The following is a 20,884-nucleotide window of genomic DNA, read 5'->3' on the forward strand; positions in this document are numbered from 1 at the left end:
CCCACAAACATGACTGCTGAACTGAAAATATGTTACATTCAATTTAGACAATAATCTCAATACCTGAAGATCAATGTTCACTACTTTGAATATGTTTTCAGTTTTCTAAAGGACTCAACCCGGACAGCACAAGATTTGGCGTAGTGTAGAAAGGAAGGAAACACGAACTTTATGTTTGTCCGTCTGAAATTTGAGCTGAGGTGACAAAATGAGCTTAATTCCTTTGCTGTGCTCCCGTTTCAGATGATTTATGATCAAAGTGTTATTCTAGGTGTCAGTCTGAATTAGGTCAAAAATAAACTTTACTGTTTTAGCAAAAGAATCAGCAAAACCGTACCACTTTATTTACAGAGCTGACCAAAGTGCTGCACGGCAAGTCAATTTAAAAACAAAATAAGCCAGAAAAACGAATAGAAGTAGAACCATCAATGCAAGGCAGTAAAAGCAAATAAAAGCAGCAAAAACAATAAGAAAGGACAATAAATGAGTCACTGGCTAAAGGCCAAAGTAGGTCTTTAAACAGGATTTAAAAATAGCCAGGATGTCTAACTGTAATGAGAAGTGTATTCCAAAGCATGGGAGCAGCATGTACAAACGCTCATCCACCCCGTGATTTGTAGGACCTCCTGGGTGTGCAAAGCAGCAGAAGATCAGCTGACCTTAACGTGCACGTGGGTACAGAGGGGGCGAGCAGGTTGGACAGATAAGGAGGAGCTAGTCTAAGATTTCGGGATCACCTTTAACCCTCTGGAGGCAGGCGTTGCAGATGTGCAACAGTTAAAACCAACCTAACTGGTTACTCCACACACGTACTTCATGAGCATTTTTTAACTCAGAAGTACCCCTGAAGGACATTGTTGTTTGTCCTTTTATCAAAACTTATCTTGAGCCTGAGAGGGTTAATCCTAAAGTCAAAACAGAAATCTAATTAAACAACAATACAAAATTGTGACCAGATAATATAAAATTAAGCTAAAATTAAACTTTTTTTTTGTGGATGTTAAATATGTAGAATCTGTTGTTAAAATCATCCGATGTTGTGTTCAACGCCGGTATCAGAACTCCAAAGTCCTGAATGCGGCAGAAGACAAACATTCTGATGGGTCAGTAGATATAGACCAGCATGACATGAGGAGCAGCACATCTGGGAGTTCTTGGATGGATCGTCTTGAACAGGTTGTGGTTCTGGTGGAGGTTCTGGTACCAGCAGCTCCTCATTAACCACCTGAAACATTTAGCTGCTAAATAAAAAGCTCCAAGTCCAAACAGAAGCTTCGACCAGCTGAACCTGCCTTCGGTCCGTTTCTCCTCCTCTTTATTAAAATCTGGAGACAGAAAATCAGAAAAGGTCAGTTGGATCTGAATGCTCGGTCCAACCAGAACCTTTATCGGGTTCTGATGGGATCAAACTGTCAAAAACGTCAAAGATTAAAAAAAAAAAATCTATAAATAACTTTGGAACTAAAAACAGACAGAATCCTGCAGAACCAAGGTGGACTGGACTCTAACTGACAGAACCGGACCTTGACTGGACCTTTACCTTCAGGCTGATACCATCTTGGGTCCCAGGAACTTTGTCTCATAATCGTCAGTCTCTTGTTTGTTTTTGCTTTCTTGTTTTTCTTTTGGACCTTCCTGTGGTCCGGTCCGGTGCTGCTGAGCTGGTGCAGACCTTGCTGGTTGTAGCTGAAGGGGTCAAAGTTCAGATCAACATGTTGACTAAAAGCTTCAGAGAAAGATTCAAACGGATCATTCTGCATCACGCTGAGGATCAGCTGATCAGACGGGTCTGAGTTCTGCGTCTCCACATCTCCATAGTAACCCATCTGTGTGAGGAAGGTGCTGAGCTCTTGCTGTGGGTTCTGCAGGGCTTGGATGAGCTCAGGGAGGATTTCGTGGGTCCTGTCATATTGGAACCTCCCATAGCGCTCGTCGTCGTGTTCTGTGATGTACACCTTCTCCACCTTTCTGTTCTTGACCTGGTAGCTGATGATGATGCGGTCGATGTTGGCGCTGCTGTCCATCTCATAATTTTCCCTCACAAACTTTGGGAGTTCTGCAGATTTTGGGTAGGTCTTGGTGTTCAGGTTTCCGACCACGTAGTACACCAGCTGGGTGGAGAGAGAAAAACAGAACCATTAAGAGAAACATTCAACTGGGCTGAGTGAAAATCTGGGTTCCAAACTGGTTCTGTTAAGATCAGAGCAGAAAACACTTCTGGTGGGTCAACTGAGGGAGGAATAAGCCCATCCTGATGGGATATGTGTGCAGACCTGTCTCCTGCTCTTTTTGTTCTTGTGTTTGCAGAGAACAGGCAGGATCTCCTCCGTGTTCCCAAAGTGGTGGAACCCGTAGACGCCGTTCTCTGGCTGACAGTCGGACGCCAGCTGTGAGACCAGATCACAAAGTAGAACATCCAAACAGAGGAGTAAAACATGATGCTCAGGAACACGATCTGCTCAAAGATTTATGATCTGACCTTCATGACATCTTCAAAGTCACCTGGGTCAAAGGTCAGACAGTGGTTGGCGAACCAGTACAGCAGCTGGAGCCCATGTCGTGGAGGAGGACAACCAAACCCGCAGATGTTCAGGTGATCTAGGGTGAAGAGCTGCCACTTCACCATGACACCAGCAGCAGCTCCTAACACTGGGATCACTGGAGGGAATGGTCACAAGCTGTTATGGTAATTGGAAGGTTAATGCCTCAGATGTGACTCCTAATCTGGACTGACTGCAGAGTGAAACTGCATTATTTAATAGAGTTCACAGACTTCTGTTGCTCCTGATTTGAATAAATGATTTGGGTTTTTTTACCGGTTTGACTGATGAGATGAATCTAGACTAGCATGGTCCTGCTCTAGATCCCGAGAGTCTCCGATGTTTCAGCCTGGGATGAAAAACAGACAAACAAACAATTCAAATCTACAGATTAAAACGCTGCTCACAGATAAGCTTTGTGTTTTTTGACACATGTACATTTTAATAGGCTAAAACATGAGAAATTTAAAACACATAATTGTGGTTTAAGAACCTAACCGTTAAAGTCTGAAAAATAAAATAATAATATAATAATATTGTTTTAAAGTGGATTATTTATTGTCTAATGTTAATATAATAACATCATAAAAACGTGTCATAAACAAATGACCTCGGCCCTCACCACCTGTACACCCTCCACCTGGAGGCAACATACCTGTATGGGACTGTAACTGGTTTCTGATGAAGGTACTAATCCTGATGCAACACCAGGATGATTTAGAGCCACAAGTGCTTTGATGGAAATTTCAGCCACTCTTCTATTAGATTTAAATTTAAGCTTTAAGAGGCAATGTGTAGATTTTACCATTAACCTCTGGAAATATCCATTAAAATGTTGTTGAAAATGGATGAAACGATGCCCAGTTGTTGGGAAATACTGGCAGCTTCATAACATATAACCATAAAAATCAGGTCTAAAGCCTGATTTATACTTCTCCGTGAGCTCCGCAACAGAGAAACACACATGGGGTGTCGGAAAGGTTTTCACATTCGAACTTCTGTTCAGGCAGCAGAGTGTTACAAAGTAAGAAGTTTTGGGAAGAAGCCCATTGTTGGTGAAGAAATAAAATAAGAGAAGTTGATCGTTTTACAAATGAAGATATTATTATTTACAATTCTAAATTAAATGGGAATATTTCATCGTTAATTAACATTATTATTATTATTATGGGTAAATAATAACACACACACACACACACACACACACACACACATACACATTATACAAAAAGGAAATAGTGGTTGAACCAATAATGGGGTAAACATTTCTGAATGTAAACAACTACCTCTGCATAGAAATTGCACACACCTGCTGCTATATGTTTTGTATATTATTAGCGATATTTACCTGTTTAATATTATCTTATTGTTAGGGATGTTTTTTGTTTTGTTATTGTTGTGCATCTGCACTTTATGTAAATGTCTACGCATGGGACAGTGGGAAACGTAATTTCAATTCCTTGTATGGCAAGCACATTCGAAGAATTGACAAATAAAGTATTCTATTCTATTCTATTCTATTCTATTCTATTCTATTCTATTCTATTCTAAATACCACATCCACAAAAGCAAATGGAAAAAACAACTGCCAAACATGAACTGCATCATGAAGGAATTTCGTATGTTCTTATTCACTTTGACTCGTATAAAAAATTCAAATGTAATTGCAAAAGCCATTTGTCATGCTGCAGAAAAGTGTTTCATCTTGTAACACGGTTTTTACTTAGTGATATAAGTGCCTCTTTTTTAAGTTTCTTATTTGTTTTTCTTTTATTGTTACTAAGGATGCCTTGCATGTTTCCATTATGTGTTGTTGTCTCCACGAGAAACTGTAATAAGCATATGTTGATAATAACAAAAAAGAGTGTTACAAAGCAATTCCCCAGCAGGACAACAGAGGGCGTAGCGCTTTTCTGTGGTATCTTGCCACCATAACACTAACGTATCCAGTCCCCGATAGTGTATTTACTAATATGTTTATTTATTTCAGAGACTTTATAACAGGGCCAAATTTGTCCTTCATTCTCGTCCACCTCTTCATGCGAACGCCACCTCTAAACCCACATTTCCCATCGCTTCCGTCCACGTTTGCTCTGTATTTTGTACTCCTTCATTCATGGGTGAATAAATGTTGATAATTTTTGGACTTTTTCCGTGATGCGTTCTTCAATCTGTTCGAGGTCTGCTGCTAAATATTGGCTAAATATCTGGTTACTTTTTAACGAAGTTACAGCGGTGCTGATGACAAATATACAGGAAGCAGCGTCCTGACCAATCACAGGCTTGCAGTCTCCGTCACTTTCGACGGATGTTTAAAATTTTGGGCTTGTCTCCGTCACCCTCTGTGAGCCTGTCGGAGAGCCCTTGCGCCGACTTATAATGGTGCTGCGTGTCTCCGCATTGATGCAGACGGAGAAGTATAAATCAGGCCACACATGGGAGTGGGTCTAAGTCTCTGGGCGACGGCTTATTTGATGCAATGTGTCCTTCTACGGGAGCCCATGAGGACAAATTTCATTTACTGATTAGCAACAAGCGGTTACAAAACTTTTGTCATTCTTAAATGTTGTTTTACACATGTACATCTTCACTTGTTGCCAGTGATGAAAGAGTGTCTGAGGGTGACGGTGGCACAGGAGTTAAGTGCTCGCCCCGTAATCGGAAGGTTGCAGGTTCGAGCCCCGCTCAGTCTGTCGCTGTCGTTGTGTCCTTGGGCAAGACACTTAACCCACGTTGCCTGCTGGTGGTGGTCGGAGGGACCGGTGGCGCCAGAGCTCGGCAGCCTCGCCTCTGTCAGTGCGCCCCAGGGCAGCTGTGGCTACATCGTAGCTCATCCCCACCAGTGTGTGAATGTGTGTGTGAATGGGTGAATGACTGATTGTGTTGTAACGTGCCTTGGGGGGTTCCAGGACTCTAGAAGGTGCTATATCAAATAAAGGCCGTTTACCATTTACCATTTATTTTGCAAAAGTTTACACTCCCCAGGGCTTTTTGACCCTAATGGATATCCGTTGGCATGGTCTTACTCCAACACAAAAAAACTGCTTGCAACGATTTAGGTATCTACCGCCCCCTATCGCCAGGAAAAATACACACTGTCACTTTAAGTGTTTGTTATATAACACATTTATAATTACACTTTTTCAAGAGGTCATGTGATACTTTTTACCTAAAAGCTGAAATATCATTATTATGCATGATTTATAAAACAAGGATTTAAAATATTCTGCTTCCCAGACTCACCTGATGTTTGACAGCAATTCATTAATCTGCCTGTTTCGCTAAATGCATTTAGTTAACATAAATAATGAAAGGGGTCGAAAACAAAAACATTCAGAAAACAAAACCAGGCTCATATCAATAAAAACATATTTGTTTACCGTGTCTCTCCGTTTTCTGTGTTTACTGTCCTTCTTCCTGTTTTTCCAGCGTAGCCTCAACGTCACCAGCAGCCACGCAGTTACGTGCTCGTTCACTGTGCTGTCACGCGCTTAAGTGAAAGACGTCCCGTCCCCGCTGCGTCGTTTGCGCGCAGCTTCGCTCCTGATGCTCTCCTTTTCCCGACAACCTGAGGATCGATGTTTCGATTTCAGGTGAGCATTGGTCCGTGTAAGTGAGCCTGGACCCCACCAGAACCGGGAGGTTTGTGTGTATCGAATGTTCTCTTGTGGTTCTGGTCCGCGTGAGGCTTCTGGCCTTTGTTTATGCGGCTGCCAGACTTCAATGCGGTCTGCGGCCTGTGAAGCAGCCCGCTTTCCTGGTGACGTGAGCCGGAGGGACGGCTAGCCTCCCCGTCCTCTGTCGGCCCAGATAACCCGGCTGTGTGATTCGTATCGTGTTGCTGTACAGGGCCAGACTGCGGTCACTAACCCGACATGATTTTATTTGACAGATTTTCTACTGATGTGTTTTATGTGATGTAATGTCCAGGTTAGCACCGAAGCTAACTGGTCCTCGGGCTGTCTGCAGGATGTCTGAGGGTCGCGTGCAGCTTTTCTGCTTCACCGTGATTTAAGTTTAGATTATCAGTAAAGGAAACCCCCACTAGCTTCATTTACAGTCATCTTTAGTTCTGCATTTAGACTCTTAGCAAATGTAGAGCAAGAGTTGGGACTGGGTTATTCTAGACCCTTTGACTGATGAGATAAAATTAGGTAAAAAGGTGGTCTTAACAGGTACTTGTAAACTTTTCAATTCAAGTTTATTTATAAAGCGCCAAATCACGACAAGAGTTGTCTCAAGGCACTTCACATAATAAACATTCCAATTCAGGTCAGTTCATTAAGCCAATCAGAAAAAAGTTTCCTATATAAGGAACCCAGCGGGTCGCATCAAGTCACTGACTAGTGTCTGTGACTATACAGCAATCCTCATACTTAACAAGCATATAGCTACAGTGGAGAGGAAAACTCCTTTTTAACAGGAAGAAACCTCCAGAGGATCCTGGCTCGGTATAAGCAGCCATCCTCCACGACTCACTGGGAATGGAGAAGATCTAAAGTGGTTTCCTGTTCAGTCTGAGACTCTGAACCTTTCCTATTTAGGTCCTTATTATCTACAAAAATCAACAAACCTGTGCGGCAGCTCACCAGGCTCTGCAGCAGCCTGTTAATCACAGCAGATTCAAACCAGGTGTGTTTAAGCAGAGAAACAACTAAAACCTGCTGGATAGCGGCCCTCTAGGGCCAAGCCCCCCCCCAGTTCTACACCATGGAGCAACCAGCTTTTACTTTTTAACATAACAGAAACCTGATCTTGACTCAGTCCAGAGGTGGTGGTGACCTCTTTAGACTATCTGGGATTGACCAAACTCACTGGGAAAATGGGAATTACAACGGTCTTCCAAGTTTTTGTTGGAGGAATTGGACTCCATATGGACTGGAACCAAAGAAGAGGATCATCCAGACTGGTGTCAGCACCAGGTCCAAAACCCAGGTTCTGTAGTGGATGTGGACCTGTGTTCTGTAAGGGTACGGGTTTGGATCCGGGTATTTTGTCTTCATGTCTTCTGAATCGGGACTCTAACAAATTTTGCAGGACGAAATATTGTCCAACAAGTTATTGACAATAAATGATATTATTGTCGACGTTATCGAGATAACCACTAATGTAATGTTAATCATTCATATTAATGCAAGTACATCCTTTAAAATGCAACAATTAAGCCTTTAACTTCAGTGATATGTTTTCGGCAGTAATGAAACGTCTGAGCTCTGCCTGGTTCCTTTGAGGTCGTAGAGATCTACGTTATTGATTATAGACAATTTCTGAAAATACAGATCTCTAGCCTCCATCACGGTTTTATTCCTGTTAGGAAACCTTGTTGTTTTTTATCCATCTTCTTGACTCTTGTTCTGCTTCAACTTCATCTGCGCCGCGGCTTCCCCTAACATTAGGAGTCACATGGCGCTGGTTCTCCCACGCTCCGCTTGGCCTTGAGTCGGAAAGGGGTGTGTCTTCTCCTGGTCTGGGACTGAACAAGTATCTCGGATTCTCGTTCATGAGTGAGGAAAAGATGGAGCATGAGATCGACAGGCGGATTGGTGCGATGCAGTGATGTAGGCGTTGTACCGGTCTGTCGTGGCCAAAAGAGCAGAGCAAGAAGCCAAAGTTCTGGATTTCTTGGTCGATCTACGTTCCATGGTCGAAATGAGTTTTCTCCAGGGTGGCCGGGTTCTTCCTTAGAGCTAGAGAGGAGCCAGTTGAGGTGGCTTGAGCACCTGGTTAGGATGGCTCTTGGATGCCTCCTTGGTAAGGTTTTCTGGGCACGTCCAACCATGTGGAGACCTAAAGGAAGACCCAGGACACGCTGGAGGGACTGCGTTTTTCGACTGGCCAGGGAACACTTTGGGTTTCCCCCGGAGGATCTGGTCCACGTGGCTGGGGAGAGGGAAGTCTGGGCCTCCCTGCTTAAGCTGCTGCCCCCATGACCCGACCCCTTATAATGGGAAGAGATTGGATGGATGGATGGAGACATACGATTTGCTGTTGTGACCCTTGAAGGGACAAGCCAGAAGATATGAAAACTGTAAAATTACAACAAGCTGAATCGATTTTCTGAATATTTCGGCAAATAAACTGGAAATCATTTCAGGATTATTAGTTTTGAAAGTAATGAAGCTACTCGTGATTGTGTTTGGTCCCGTGTGCAGAGAAGATGTGCGTGTTTTCGTTGATTTAGCATTTTTTTATGTTTAGTTCGCATTCCTCCTGGTTCCTAACTCATCCGCTCTTCCTGTTTGCCCGGTCAGTCCCTGGATGACGACTGTACGCTGGAGGAGGAAGATGATGGACTAATAGAAGAGGAAGATGAAATAGATCAGTTCAACGATGACACCTTCGGAGCTGGCGCCATCGGTGAGTCTCACATGAAACATGCTGGAAGTTTTGATTTCATGTGATCTTTGCTGATCCGACACCATTTTGGTCGGAACCCTTTTTTAGGGTTTGGTGGTTTTATTGATATTTTTTATTATAAAAATCTTCCCTAAAAGCAGCTTTAGGAAGCTGACAAACTTCCATCTTTTCCTTCCTCCTCCAGATGATGACTGGCAGGAGGAACACAAGCGCCTGGCTGAGCTGGATGAGCGTGTTGGGTTAGGAGGAGGTGAGGTTGAAGGGGAGGTGGATTCAGGCGGGTCCAAGCCCGGGTCCTCCATCCACCGCCCCTCCTCTTCAGTAAACCCCCCCCTTCAGTCTTCCCTTCCTCCCTTCGGTTTCTCCTCGTCTTCCCCTGGGCTGCCACCACAAGGTTCGTGACGTCGTTGCCCAGTATTCATCACCTGGTTCTCGCTGAAATGTAATGTCTTTATGACGTCCTGTTTGAAACTCTTTCAGATGCAGACGACCGAGCCAGAGAAGGCGGACTGGCCGAGTCGCTGGCCCGACTCATCCTGGAGGCAGACCCGGCCATCGCTGGTGTGGGGGCAGCCGAGAGGCCCCGTCCATCTCCCAGCTCCTCAGCATCCAGCCTGTCAGTTCTGCACAGTCTGGATCAGCCCAGAGTCCTGCCGCAGTCCTCCTCCATCCCTCACCAGCGCCAACCCCAGCTGCCTCCAGGCCCCATCACTTCAGGTCAGCTTGACAGCATCAATCAGAATCCAGTTTGTCCTTCATGGTGGTGAAACGGGTCATAGAAAGAAGCTTTTATTACTCTGGAAACTGTTCCGTCCACGAGTCGCTGATTAGAGATGCACAAGCGCCAGAGGCACCTCTGCTGACGGGTGCATCTAGAAGTGGAGCTCACGCTGTCGCCGTCGCAGGTACACACAGGATCCAGAAATACCTGACCTAACAGACTCTCGTTGCTCCTCTGCAGGTCTTCCTTCCTCTTCGATGCTGAGCTACCAGCAGCAGCAGCAGCTGCTGCGGCGCGGCACCGCTCCCATGGGCCAGGTGAGTCCAGGTCACGGTGCGTCTGTGGGAACATCCTGAACTCCTTTAAGGTGTTGAATGTTTTGTATAGACACGTTTCTGTGTCATATCATCACAAAGCTGCTGGGAACAGGAAACGGGTCAGAACTAGGGTTGTCACGGTAACCGGTGTAGCGGTAAACCCGGTAAAAAAGTAGACAATAATAATAACCGTCTTGCTTTTTAAAAACTATATTATGTCGGTGGGTTAGCGTGGCTGCGGTGTAGGCGCGGTGACCCTTACCAGCCACCGTATCATCTGCTGAAGTTGCCGGCGGCACATGCGCACTTTGTTGTTTACAACCAAAACTTTCTTGAAGCTAAAGCTGAAATAATGGCCAAAGGAGGAGACGGCAGCGCTCAGGACATTTATTATCCCTCAAAGAAGACAAAGTGGGAAGTACGGGCATTTTTTGGATATCTGAAGAATGCCGAGGGACAGCTGATAGAAGACGGCTATCCTGTTTGCAGCGCGTGCAGAAAAAGTGTCTGTGAAAGGCAGCAACGCTTCAAATCTCATGACACATCTGCGTGACCATCACCCACAACTCTACAGTCAACGCAAGGCAAGCTAACGTTAGCGTTTTAGCTAAAATGCGTGATCCGAGGATTTGGGTTGAGGGAGAACGCAACGAGTCGCTATATAAAGCAGCCGCAGCGCCGCTACCTGCATATAAACCGTGTCGCGGACACCGCCATGTTGAAATGACGCTATGCATTACGGGGCTCCCAGGGGCAGATAAGAGTTGGTCTCTCTCCGAGAATAATTATGAATTTAACAACGATTACTGCCTGATGACATTTTCCCACATCTGCAAAGCTCACTGGAAGGACACAAACCGAGGACAATATTTTCCTGATATAGGGTTTATTACTCAAGTAAGGGTAAAAAAGTATCTGATTAGAAGGCTACTTGAGTACTGAGTATCATCTGATCTAATACTTTTAAAATGATGACATCAAACGGACATAAAATAAGAAGTTATGGGCAAATATTGGTATTTTAAAGACTGAAGGGGAAAATGTAAACAAATAAACAACATAATTACAGAATAACACATTTTAGGCAACATTTAGACACAAACTGAGGACAATATTTCCTGATATACAGGGTTTATTTAGTTGTGTGAAAATGTAACACGTTTAAAAAAACTACCGCGATAATACCGAAAACCGTGGTAATTTTGTTCACAACAACCGTGAGGTTAGATTTTCACACCGTCACAACTCTAGTCAGAACACAGGAAACTGTTGGCTAAACATGAAAACACAAGTTTATTTACAACAGAAACTCGAAGGAAATGAACAGAGCGGACCAGAATCTCCTCTGTGGGCCAGTTCGGGTCTAAAACACATAAAATCTTTAGAACCTCTTGTTTTGTTTTAATAAACTCTGTCAGCAGAACAAAGGGCTTGGACCCGTCTAAATGTTGGCTTGCTCTCGTTTTTCTCGGGTTTAAACGCGGAGTTTCTGGTTTAGATGATTTATTTCAGGCGGCTGGTGAAAAGAAGCATTTACAGGTGAAACTGATGAACGAGGAACCGCAGCCTTTAACGCGCTCATCCTGGTGGGTTCTGATGGAACGCGAGAACAGGATGAACCTCGTTTCTTTGTCACATCTTCTTGTCTTTAGATGAACTCTCACAACATCTGGGACAACAGCATGAGTTTTGGACCGGTCAGCGTCTCCCCCGGACTCGTCACACACATGGAGGTCAGGGAGACTCGTCGGGTCTCAGACTCTCGTATAAACTTCAGAACCGGTGACTCTGGATGTTTATGCTTCCTCTGCAGGACAGTCCACTCATGTCCATCATCAAAGAGGGCGGTCTCCCAAAGCGTCCTCCTCAGGGGAGGAGCGATGAAGGACGGGACTTGTCCGAGCGGGTTCCACCGCCACGTTCTTCCTCCCCTGTGATTGGCTCTCCTCCAGTGAGGGCCGTGCCTATTGGGACTCCACCCAAGCAGCCGATGAGCCACTCCCTGAATCACCAGGTGACTGTTTCACCCTCCAGGGGCGTTACCATGGTGATTTATTGATGGTGGTTTTTCATGTTGCTTCGCGTCTGCTCTAGTCTCTGACCCGGTTCTGGGTTTTCTCTAGCCTCTGACCCGGTTCTGTGTCTGTAGATCCACCATCCCACCACAGTTCACGTGAGAGCCCCGGTCCCACACAGGTACCCCGCCCCATTCCCTGAGCGCCTGTCACCCAACACCCTCCTCAATATAGCTGTGAGTTCTTCCTCTCGGCCCGGTCCGATTGACTGGTTCTGTACTGTCATCTGTTTCGATACTAACGTGGTGACAGAAATAACAGCACAGCTTTGTCCCATCAGAACTCACCGTTGTGTCGAGGTCCGTTCGCTCCCAGAGTCGGACCGGTTCTGTCCCACCTCCAGCGAGCCCAGCTGCTCAACTCCCAGGTCTGTACCCGAGATGCACATGAACAGGCACGGTTGGTTCTGATCCGGTCTCATGTCCTCCCAGCTGACTTTCCTGTAATCCTCTAGTGGTTCTGGTCAGTGGTTCACCGGACTTGTTTTAAATGCAGAACCTGCTGAAACTGGATCTTTGGTCTCAGAGACCCAATCTGTTCCCGGCTCTTTTGTTGTATTTCTGAGGTCCCCAGAGAACAGAACCGGGTCTCAGAGAAGACTTCGTCATCTGCTCTCCGCTTGTCTCCAGGTTGCAGGTTTTCCTCGTGGTGGCCCCGCCCCTTTGTTACCTGGAGGAGGTTTCCGGCCTTTCTTTGGAGGTCCCCCTCCTCCACACGGCCACAGGATGTGCCCGCCGCCTCCTCACGGTCCCCCCAGCCACATACCCGTTCGCCACAACACCACACACCTCCACCCCCAGCACCGCCGTATGCTGACGCAGCGAATGCAGAGCCGGGGAGGGTGAGCAGCTCCTCTGTTTCTTTAAGCTCCGGCCATCTGAAGAGATCCGCTGATGTTTGTTTGTGTCCCTGCAGAGACCGCGGCAGGACTGGGGGGGACCGCAGTAGCAGGGACCCCTACAGTAACCTGATGACCCAAAAAGAAAAGGAGTGGGTCACCAAGATCCAGATGATGCAGCTGCAGAGTACTGACCCGTATCTGGATGACTACTACTACCAGGTTAGTGCCATGTCCTAATCAGAGGTCAGGCTCACCCCTGCTGATCGGTTGAGTTGGTGTTCTGACTATTTAACAAAGTGTATAAAACACATTTATTATTCATCCATTAAAGATCAGGTTCACTGACCATTTTTACTTGTTTTTATTATCGTCAGTCTGAGTTTAGCGTGCAGGCTAAGCGTGAAAACGGTCTTCTACCGCTTGGTTCACAGAAGCGTGACAGATCTACGTCTCACTATCTCTGGCATCCATGGACTCACCCCTCTTGACTCGCGACGGCTGTCAGTTTAGTGTCCAGAAAACGGCAAAGAACGTCTCCGCCAGTAGAAGCTAACCGTTAGCATTAGCATCTTCACCACACAGCAGAACTCCTTAGGCTTGTGTTATTTGTGTAGATAAAAAACAACTTTGCAGAGCAAACATTTAATTGTAGAGTCGATGTCCAAATATCAGGAAATAACTAAGGTGTGTGTGTGTGTGTGTGTGTGTGTAGAACTACTATGAAAAGATGGAGAAACGTCAGGACAAGGAGCGAGACATCAGCAGTAACAGTAAGAAGGAACACGCCACCAAGCTCATTACTCCCCAGGTTGCTAAGGTGGAACACACCTACAGACCAGGTAACTCCCCCGTACCTCACCTGTAGCGCTACAGGACTGCCTCACCTGTTCCTCTGACTGATGTTGGATCTGTTCTACAGTTCAGTTTGCGGGTTCTCTGGGGAAGCTGACTGTGTCCAGCGTGAACAACCCCAGGAAAATGATCGACGCCGTGCTGACAACTCGATCAGACGACGAGGTTCGTTCGCTTTGGTCTCAGGCGTCATGAAGGTGTATTTAAAGATGTTCACCTGTGATTGGTTTACCTGCAGGAGAAGAGAGAGAAGCAGGTCTGGAACAAGAGAAGACAGATCCTGTACACCGTGGAGAAGGTAGAGCCCACTCAAACACCTGAACTTGTCTCTGCGACCCGGTTCTCACCGCTCCGTCTCACTTAGATGTACAGCCTGCTGCTGGAGGTCCAGGACTTTGAGAAACGGTTTGTGCAGACTCCAGAGGAGGAGAGGGAGGCCCTGCTAGAGCAGCATAAGACCAACACGGAGCAGCTGAGCAGCTCCTTGATGGAGAAGGAGTGGGACCACAGGTGAGCCGGCGGGTCAGGTTCTGGTTCTGTTTGGTACATCGGTGTGACTGCTCATTTCCTCCTCCAGGGTGAGCGACGAGCTGTGTGTGATGATCATGTCGGTGAGGAAAGGCAAGCGGCTCGTGGCCAGACTCCTCCCCTTCCTGCCTTCATCACAGGCTGCTGCTGTTGTCATGGCGATCGCTCGTAACCTCCCCGCCTTAGCCAAGAAGGACAAACAGGACCAGGTACCGTGTTTGTGTTAACACTTCTGTCCTCGATGTTCAGATCAAATAAATACTAACGAATCTAAACAAGAACGTCTTCATGGACATGAACATCAGAAACATCAACAATAAAATAATTATTTAATTTACCTGTAAAAATGTTGCTTTAGTCTTTATAAACTTAAGTAAACGGATGAACTTCATATAACCAGTAAATATTTAGACATTTTAGGTTGCCTCTAATAAAGAAAAATGTCTTAAGAAGTTTGATTTAGTCCTGTCGTCATGGATGCAGAAGCAGTGATCTCACCTGACGCCGTGTCTCTGCTCACCTGCTCAGGTGTTGGGTTGGTTAGTGGAGCCACTTTCTCCTGTCATCCAGTCGCTGTCAAGCTCCGCCCTCACGGACCTGCTACAGGAGCTTCAGGGTGGCGAGGGACAGCTGGCCGTGGTGCTGCAGAACAAGGTGCACACACACACACACACACACACACACACACACACACACACACACACACACACACACACACACACACACCTGTCCCCAGCCCGTCCGTAAACCCCGATCCGTACCTTTATGACACACCTGAGTTTTCTCTGTACAGTTCGGAGTGACGATGCTGTACCTGATCCTGAGTGAAGGAGAGCGAATGCAGAGCTGCGATCCAAACTGTCAGCTCATGGACGACAATCGATGGTGACCTCAGTGACCTCAGTGACCTTGAACTCCTGTTTGCCACCAGGCAGAATGTTTCATGTCCAACCCTGTCTCTCTGGTCAGGACCGAGTTGGTGTTTTCTGTGACGAGGGAGCTGCTCAGCGTTCCGGCGTCCTCCCTGTCTCCGCCCCTCTTCACCCCCCCCAACTTGCTGTCGTTGTTCTCGCGCTACGTCGATCGGCAGAGGCTGGAGCTGTTACAAGACAAGCTGCAGTGAGACAAACACACACATCAGATTTAACACGCAGCTGCAGGAGAGGAACGAAATTTGTTTTGTGTTTCAGGATCTCTGCGTCCTCCAGGTAGAAGTTACTACAACATCCACATGACGCGCCCCCCCCCCCCCACTTGATGCAGAACTTCTCTGTGTGTGTGTGTGTGTGTGTGTGTGCACGTGCGTGCATGCTCTTGAAGTGAATCAGCGGTGAATCATTTTAATGCAGCAGAATCTTTAGTCACTTTTTGTTTGTGTGTGTGCTCGCGTGTGTGTGTGGATGATCGCCTCAGTGGGAAACGGTCTGAATGAGGAAAAAGTGGAATCTGCATTTTTAAGTATCTTGTTTACAATTATGCCTGTGATAAAATTAAAGTATTTCTATTGTATAAAACATTTTGGATCTTTTCTGCTTCCTGTTCTTCTGACTCCCTTTAAATCAGGAACGTTTTTATTCTAAACACCGCAGGCTGTAGGAGGGTTGGTCCTGGTGTCTCCACCACCTTCTGATGTTGAAAGGTGAAGCCAGAACATTCCAGATCAGACCCGCCATGTTTTTTTTTTAACTCCAGTCAGATCTGAGGATGTGGGGCTAATTCTCCCTCCCGCTCACCTGGCTGAAAGCCCCGCCCACCTACCTACACCATGGCAAATGTTTTAGAAACATGAAAATATGAACCAGCAACTTACCTGCAAATGAACTTTGACCTCATTACCCAGTTGGGGGTTCAACCTCAATACTTTAGACGATGTTGCTCAGTTGAATCAACACTTAGGAAAGTGTCCACTTGGTTAAGCTGAGATGTTCATAAAGTTGGTATAAAATATGTATTTTACATAAACTTGTCTTTAATCAGTAAAATAAGATTCTTATTGAAAGAGAGCCTGAAACATAAATGCTGACTTCAGCTTGCATGATTAATGGAAACCTGCTTATAACATCAGTCCAAATGTTAGAAATTCTAAATCAAAATTTACTTTGATTTTGTTTTATCTGATTCAAGAATTTGATCATGATTAGTTCCAGCCGCTCTGCAGAAGCGTCGCCTTTTTCTAAATTCAATTCACACAAACTGAAGCATCAAACTCCTTAAGCTTCATCTCGCCTCGTCTTCTTCCGCCTATCCGGGTCGCAGGGGCAGCATCCCAACTAGGGAGTTCCAGACCGTCTTCTCCCCAGCCACCTCCACCAGCTCCGCCAAGGCGTTCCTGGGCCAGACTGGAGATGTACTTTCTCCAACCTGTCCTGGGTTGCCCAGGAGGCCTGCTGCCTGCAGGACATGCCTGGAACACCCCCTGGGGAGGCGTCCAGGAAGCATCCTAACAAGATGCCCAAACCACCTCAACTGACTCCTCTCGATAGGGAGGAGCAGCGTCTACACTGAATGTCCGAGCCCAGCCACCCCGCAGAGAAAACTCATTTTGGCTGCTTGTATCTGCCATCTTGTTCTTTCGGCCCAAAGCTCGTGACCATAGGTGAGGACTGGTAAATCGAGAGCAACTCCTTCTTCACCACAACAGCATCACTGCAGACGCAGGTGAAGGGTGAGACAAGGTGCGGTTCAGAAGACTCTTCATGGAAGTGAAATCAAAGAGCCAGAGTGTTCGGCTTGGAGGGTTTCCGGGGTCCAACCCTGGGGCCAGGCCTTGGGTTGGGGTTTGCCCATGGGGCCCAGCCGGTCCCAGCCCGAACCGGATACATGGGCTCATCCACCACCTGCAGGAGGAACATGAAGGGTCCGGTGCAATGCGGATCGGGTAGCAGACCAAGGCAGGAGCTTTGGCGGTCCGATCCCCCGACACACACACACACACACACACACACACACAAAACTTGTTTAACTTGTTCCATCGTTTTACTGCTTGGATATTTAATACTGAACTCCTTAGTTTATAGCTGCCATCTCTTCTTACAATGACTGAACATTTAAAATGTTTTACAAGCTTTTTAAATAGTTTGCAAAACTTTAAACTCCACCAAATTTTAAAATGTAATAACTATTTTTTACAAATAATATGTTTGTTGATGAGTTGTGATGCTCTTTTTATTATACACACAGTGGTAGAACAAGGTTTATATGGGACCCCACATTTCCATATGACATGTTAAGTATGGTGTAGCTGTGTTATAAAGAGTTAACGTTCCAAAAATAATCAGTCAACATTTAATTCTGTGAAACATTGCTATGGCTTTGGCAATTTTACCTGTAATGTTGAAAATGTGTGAGTCCAAGAAAGATTTTCACCAAACACAATCCTCAAAAATTGGGTTTCCTTTACTTTCCATCCCATCCAATTTTAACTATACATTATTAGTGCCTCCATCATTAAACAACATATAATTAGTCTTTTTAAGATTGGCTGACAACCTATTCATGTCAAACCGGTTCATCATTTTCATCAACTCAACATTTATTTAATTAATACCTTCATTAATATTAGGCCATGTTCCTGAATAAAATAAAACTGTCAGAAAATAATAGGCATCTAAAATAAAAACTGCTGGGCCAAGTACTGCCCCATGGGGTATGCCATGACTGATATCACGCAATTGTGACTTAATATTATCTATCTGCACAGACAATTTTTCAAATGTATTGAATAAATTAAATAGAAGAATTTATAGAGAGCAAATTTGTTATCCAGTATAAAAGAAAAACAATGTAAATGCTTTGAACCGATCCCCTCAGGAACAGAGCCAGTGTAACATTATATAGGTCAATGCATAACATGACAATGCCATCTTTTTGGTGGTTGTTCAAAAATGGTCAGAGCTAGTTTGTCTCAGGTTTTTGAGCTGATCTGAGTTTATTTATTCCAAACTGACAGCAGAATGTGAATAAAACTCAACAGCTTTTACATCTCAACATAATCTAAATATGACCTACTTAGAAGAAAAATACTGTTTATGGATTAGAGCTTTGAATTAATGTGAGAAAAATTAAATGTCCACCTGACGAAAATAACGTTGAGATGAGAGATTGGGTTAAAAAAACTTGCGCCCGAACAGGGACTTGAACCCTGGACCCTCAGATTAAAAGTCTGATGCTCTACCGACTGAGCTATCCGGGCTCTGACTCAACCAGCGTCCAGTAACGTTTTCATCTAACATCCCAGGATGCATTTGTTAGTCACAGCTTGTTAGGTTACATAAAACAGCAATGTAATTGATCACATATTTTATTAAAAACATACCTGCTTTTCTTTGAGCTTCAACCGGTTGAAACTCGCTTAACTTCCACTATAATGATCACTTCCTATCCTTGTCTTTCCAGAATAAAAGCACAATTTTCACAGAAGAAAGTTAAAGACGGTTTATATTAGACTTTCCTGTACATATATCAAACGTGTTTTACTGATTTTCCTCAGAATGTTCACAAACTTTTTTTACATTTATCATTTGCATTTTTACTTTTGATGCTTTGAAGATTCCCGCTAGAAAATGTCCCATAGTTCTCATTGGCTGTCTTACAACAATAAGCAAAACTTTATTGAATAATTATTCTAAAAATAAACCATCAAAATAACTCGAGAAGCGAAGGCGGATTAGTCACGCTACTGGTACACATTCAATATATCAAAGCTAGCTATCAGCTTTAGAAGGCTAAGAGGGTCTGGTTTTTGCGTGAGCAAGAATGGAGTATTGGCGCCCTCCAGTGGCGAAAACCCAGACCAAACTCTGGTTCTATTAAATCATTTAGAGAGAATGTTTTATCCTCCTAATCAGAACGAAGCGGGGAAAAAATCTGTTTTTGTCTCATTTTGTGAATATTAACATAACACTAAGAAAAGTTGAGGGATAATAGGAAACTGTTCTTTTAAAATTACAATAAATAGTAGAAACACGTCCTGTAAATTCTTTCAAAATAAAACGCTACAGCGTTTGGCTGTTAACAACAGAGTCTTGTCTCTTCGTTTCATTTAGCTAAAAACACAATTCAAACAATTTTTATGTAATAGTGCAAAACACAGTGGAGCCCCTGGACTCAAAGGGTTCCCGAATATTATTTAAGCAAACTGGAAGGAAACATGACATCTCAATCTTTTAACTCTAGCTTTCGAGAAGGATAATTCTCACCCTTTAATATTTATATGTCGATGCCTTTAACGGACAAAAGCTGTTCTTACAGGCAGCATTCATAAAGCCAAACAAGACATTAGACATTACGCGTAAGCTTTTCCTGTTGATTCCTTCAAAATAAAATGTATCTCACTACTACGGGTTTTGAAATACCGTTAACAGCATAATTTGTCTAAATAGCTGGAAAACCAGAATGTCTTCACTTATACAAACTACTCACCACTAAAACACAATAAATCTGTTTTAGTTTCCTGTTCAACAAGATTAAATCAAAGAGACACCACTAGCTGCAGCACTAGAAGACAATACGCCCTCTGGCGGCCACAGAGTGGACCTAAATCCACAAAATCAAATTATTAATAGGTAACAAATATATTCAGTCACAAATATTTACAATTAACATTTGTTATTTCTTATCGAATGTGTTAGAAAACTAGTTCTAAGACCAAAAACACACACAACTGCATCAAACACACTCAGACATTGATTTTTGGGAGAAAGGTCCACATTTTGTTTTAAACACGAAAAGCATTTCCGCATTTGCATTTCCCAATGAATGTATAAACTGCTCAAGTAAATGAAATAAAAACCAAAAACAAACAAAAACAATTTGGTAAAATAGCTACTGAAAAACTGAGCAAATGTTTGATCACAACAGCTGATTAAATGAAAAATTTAAATTATATGAAATATCCATCCATCCATCCATCCATCCATCCATTGTCTGAACCCGCTTTGTCCTCATAGGGGGGCTGGTGCCTATCTCCAGCGGCCAATGGGCAATCAGGCGTACACCCTGGACAGAGAGCCAGTCCATTGCAGGGCATATATGAAATATATTATAATTATATAATTTAAATGGCAACAAAAGTGAAGTAAAAATGTAATAACTACATTTTAAAATAACAAATGAAGGCGGAAGAAACATTTTCAAATATATATTTTCACAATAAAGCTTTACACTAGATAATGCATTTATGTTAGACAAGTCCAACATATATACGGACAATATTAAACCCTGAATGGAATATCTGTTAAATATATTTTTTGTAAGCATTGACCACCTGTTTCTATAAGCTCAGCTCGTTATAGGATAGTTATTCAGATTGGCATTTGCCACTTGAGAATTGGTATCAGTTGTGGAACATATTGATTTGCATTTTAGTTTTTATTATTTCCTGATTGTAACTCTTGCTTTTATAATTGTCCAGCACTGAGCAACTTTGGTTGTTGTAAAGCGCTTTTACAACAACCCTTTGATTGATTGATTGATTGATTGATTGATTGATTGGTCTTGTTCACGAGTGAGGGAAATATGGAATGCAAGATCGATAGGTAGATTTGGTGCAGCCTCTGCAGTGATCCGGGTGTTGTACCGGCCTGTCGTGGTGGAGAGAGAGCTGAGCCAGGAGACGAAGCTCTCGTTACACTGGTCGATCGATGTCCCTACCC

General features: G+C 44.2%; 2 protein-coding genes and 1 non-coding gene across 3 annotated transcripts; 1 reads left to right on the top strand and 2 right to left on the bottom strand.

The window, feature by feature from the left end:
- Positions 1–322: 322 nt before the first annotated feature.
- On the bottom strand, positions 323–6,036 carry LOC107394415 (uncharacterized). Its single transcript, XM_015973348.3, has 6 exons — positions 5,921–6,036; positions 2,817–2,889; positions 2,480–2,658; positions 2,274–2,387; positions 1,541–2,111; positions 323–1,325 (listed from the first exon to the last, which is right to left on the bottom strand). Exons 3-6 carry the CDS (start codon positions 2,624–2,626, stop codon positions 1,105–1,107), a joined length of 1,053 nt encoding a protein of 350 aa, XP_015828834.3. The 5' UTR covers positions 2,627–2,658; positions 2,817–2,889; positions 5,921–6,036; the 3' UTR covers positions 323–1,104.
- Positions 6,000–15,745, top strand: patl1 (PAT1 homolog 1, processing body mRNA decay factor). The gene is made up of 20 exons (XM_015973288.3): positions 6,000–6,133; positions 8,792–8,897; positions 9,082–9,291; positions 9,378–9,614; positions 9,859–9,935; positions 11,588–11,668; positions 11,749–11,949; positions 12,085–12,186; positions 12,291–12,377; positions 12,640–12,851; positions 12,926–13,070; positions 13,564–13,690; positions 13,771–13,868; positions 13,942–14,001; positions 14,068–14,213; positions 14,281–14,440; positions 14,760–14,885; positions 15,025–15,116; positions 15,201–15,350; positions 15,422–15,745. The coding sequence occupies exons 1-20, from the start codon at positions 6,119–6,121 to the stop codon at positions 15,441–15,443; spliced, it is 2,454 nt and encodes an 817-aa protein (XP_015828774.3). The 5' UTR covers positions 6,000–6,118; the 3' UTR covers positions 15,444–15,745.
- A 2,605-nt stretch (positions 15,746–18,350) lies between these two features.
- trnak-uuu (transfer RNA lysine (anticodon UUU)) lies at positions 18,351–18,423 on the bottom strand. Its single transcript has one exon. It is a non-coding gene; the product is annotated as a tRNA-Lys (tRNA).
- Between the last annotated feature and the right edge of the window lie 2,461 nt (positions 18,424–20,884).

This window comes from Nothobranchius furzeri, chromosome 6, assembly GCF_043380555.1.
Source record: "Nothobranchius furzeri strain GRZ-AD chromosome 6, NfurGRZ-RIMD1, whole genome shotgun sequence".
Lineage (NCBI taxonomy): Eukaryota > Metazoa > Chordata > Actinopteri > Cyprinodontiformes > Nothobranchiidae > Nothobranchius > Nothobranchius furzeri.

What these genes read in the sequence shown, in the direction of transcription:
- patl1 (XM_015973288.3), top strand. An exon ending in CCCTGGGCTGCCACCACAAG is followed by an intron (nt 9,292 to 9,377) that starts GTTCGTGACGTC and finishes AAACTCTTTCAG; the next exon opens with ATGCAGACGACCGAGCCAGA. An exon ending in CTCATGGACGACAATCGATG is followed by an intron (nt 15,117 to 15,200) that starts GTGACCTCAGTG and finishes CTCTCTGGTCAG; the next exon opens with GACCGAGTTGGTGTTTTCTG.
- LOC107394415 (XM_015973348.3), bottom strand. Translation starts at nt 2,626, where the DNA reads ATGGTGAAGTGGCAGCTCTTCACCCTAGATCACCTGAACATCTGCGGG. An exon ending in ACAAAAAGAGCAGGAGACAG is followed by an intron (nt 2,112 to 2,273) that starts GTCTGCACACAT and finishes CTCTCCACCCAG; the next exon opens with CTGGTGTACTACGTGGTCGG. An exon ending in AAGATGGTATCAGCCTGAAG is followed by an intron (nt 1,326 to 1,540) that starts GTAAAGGTCCAG and finishes TTCTGTCTCCAG; the next exon opens with ATTTTAATAAAGAGGAGGAG.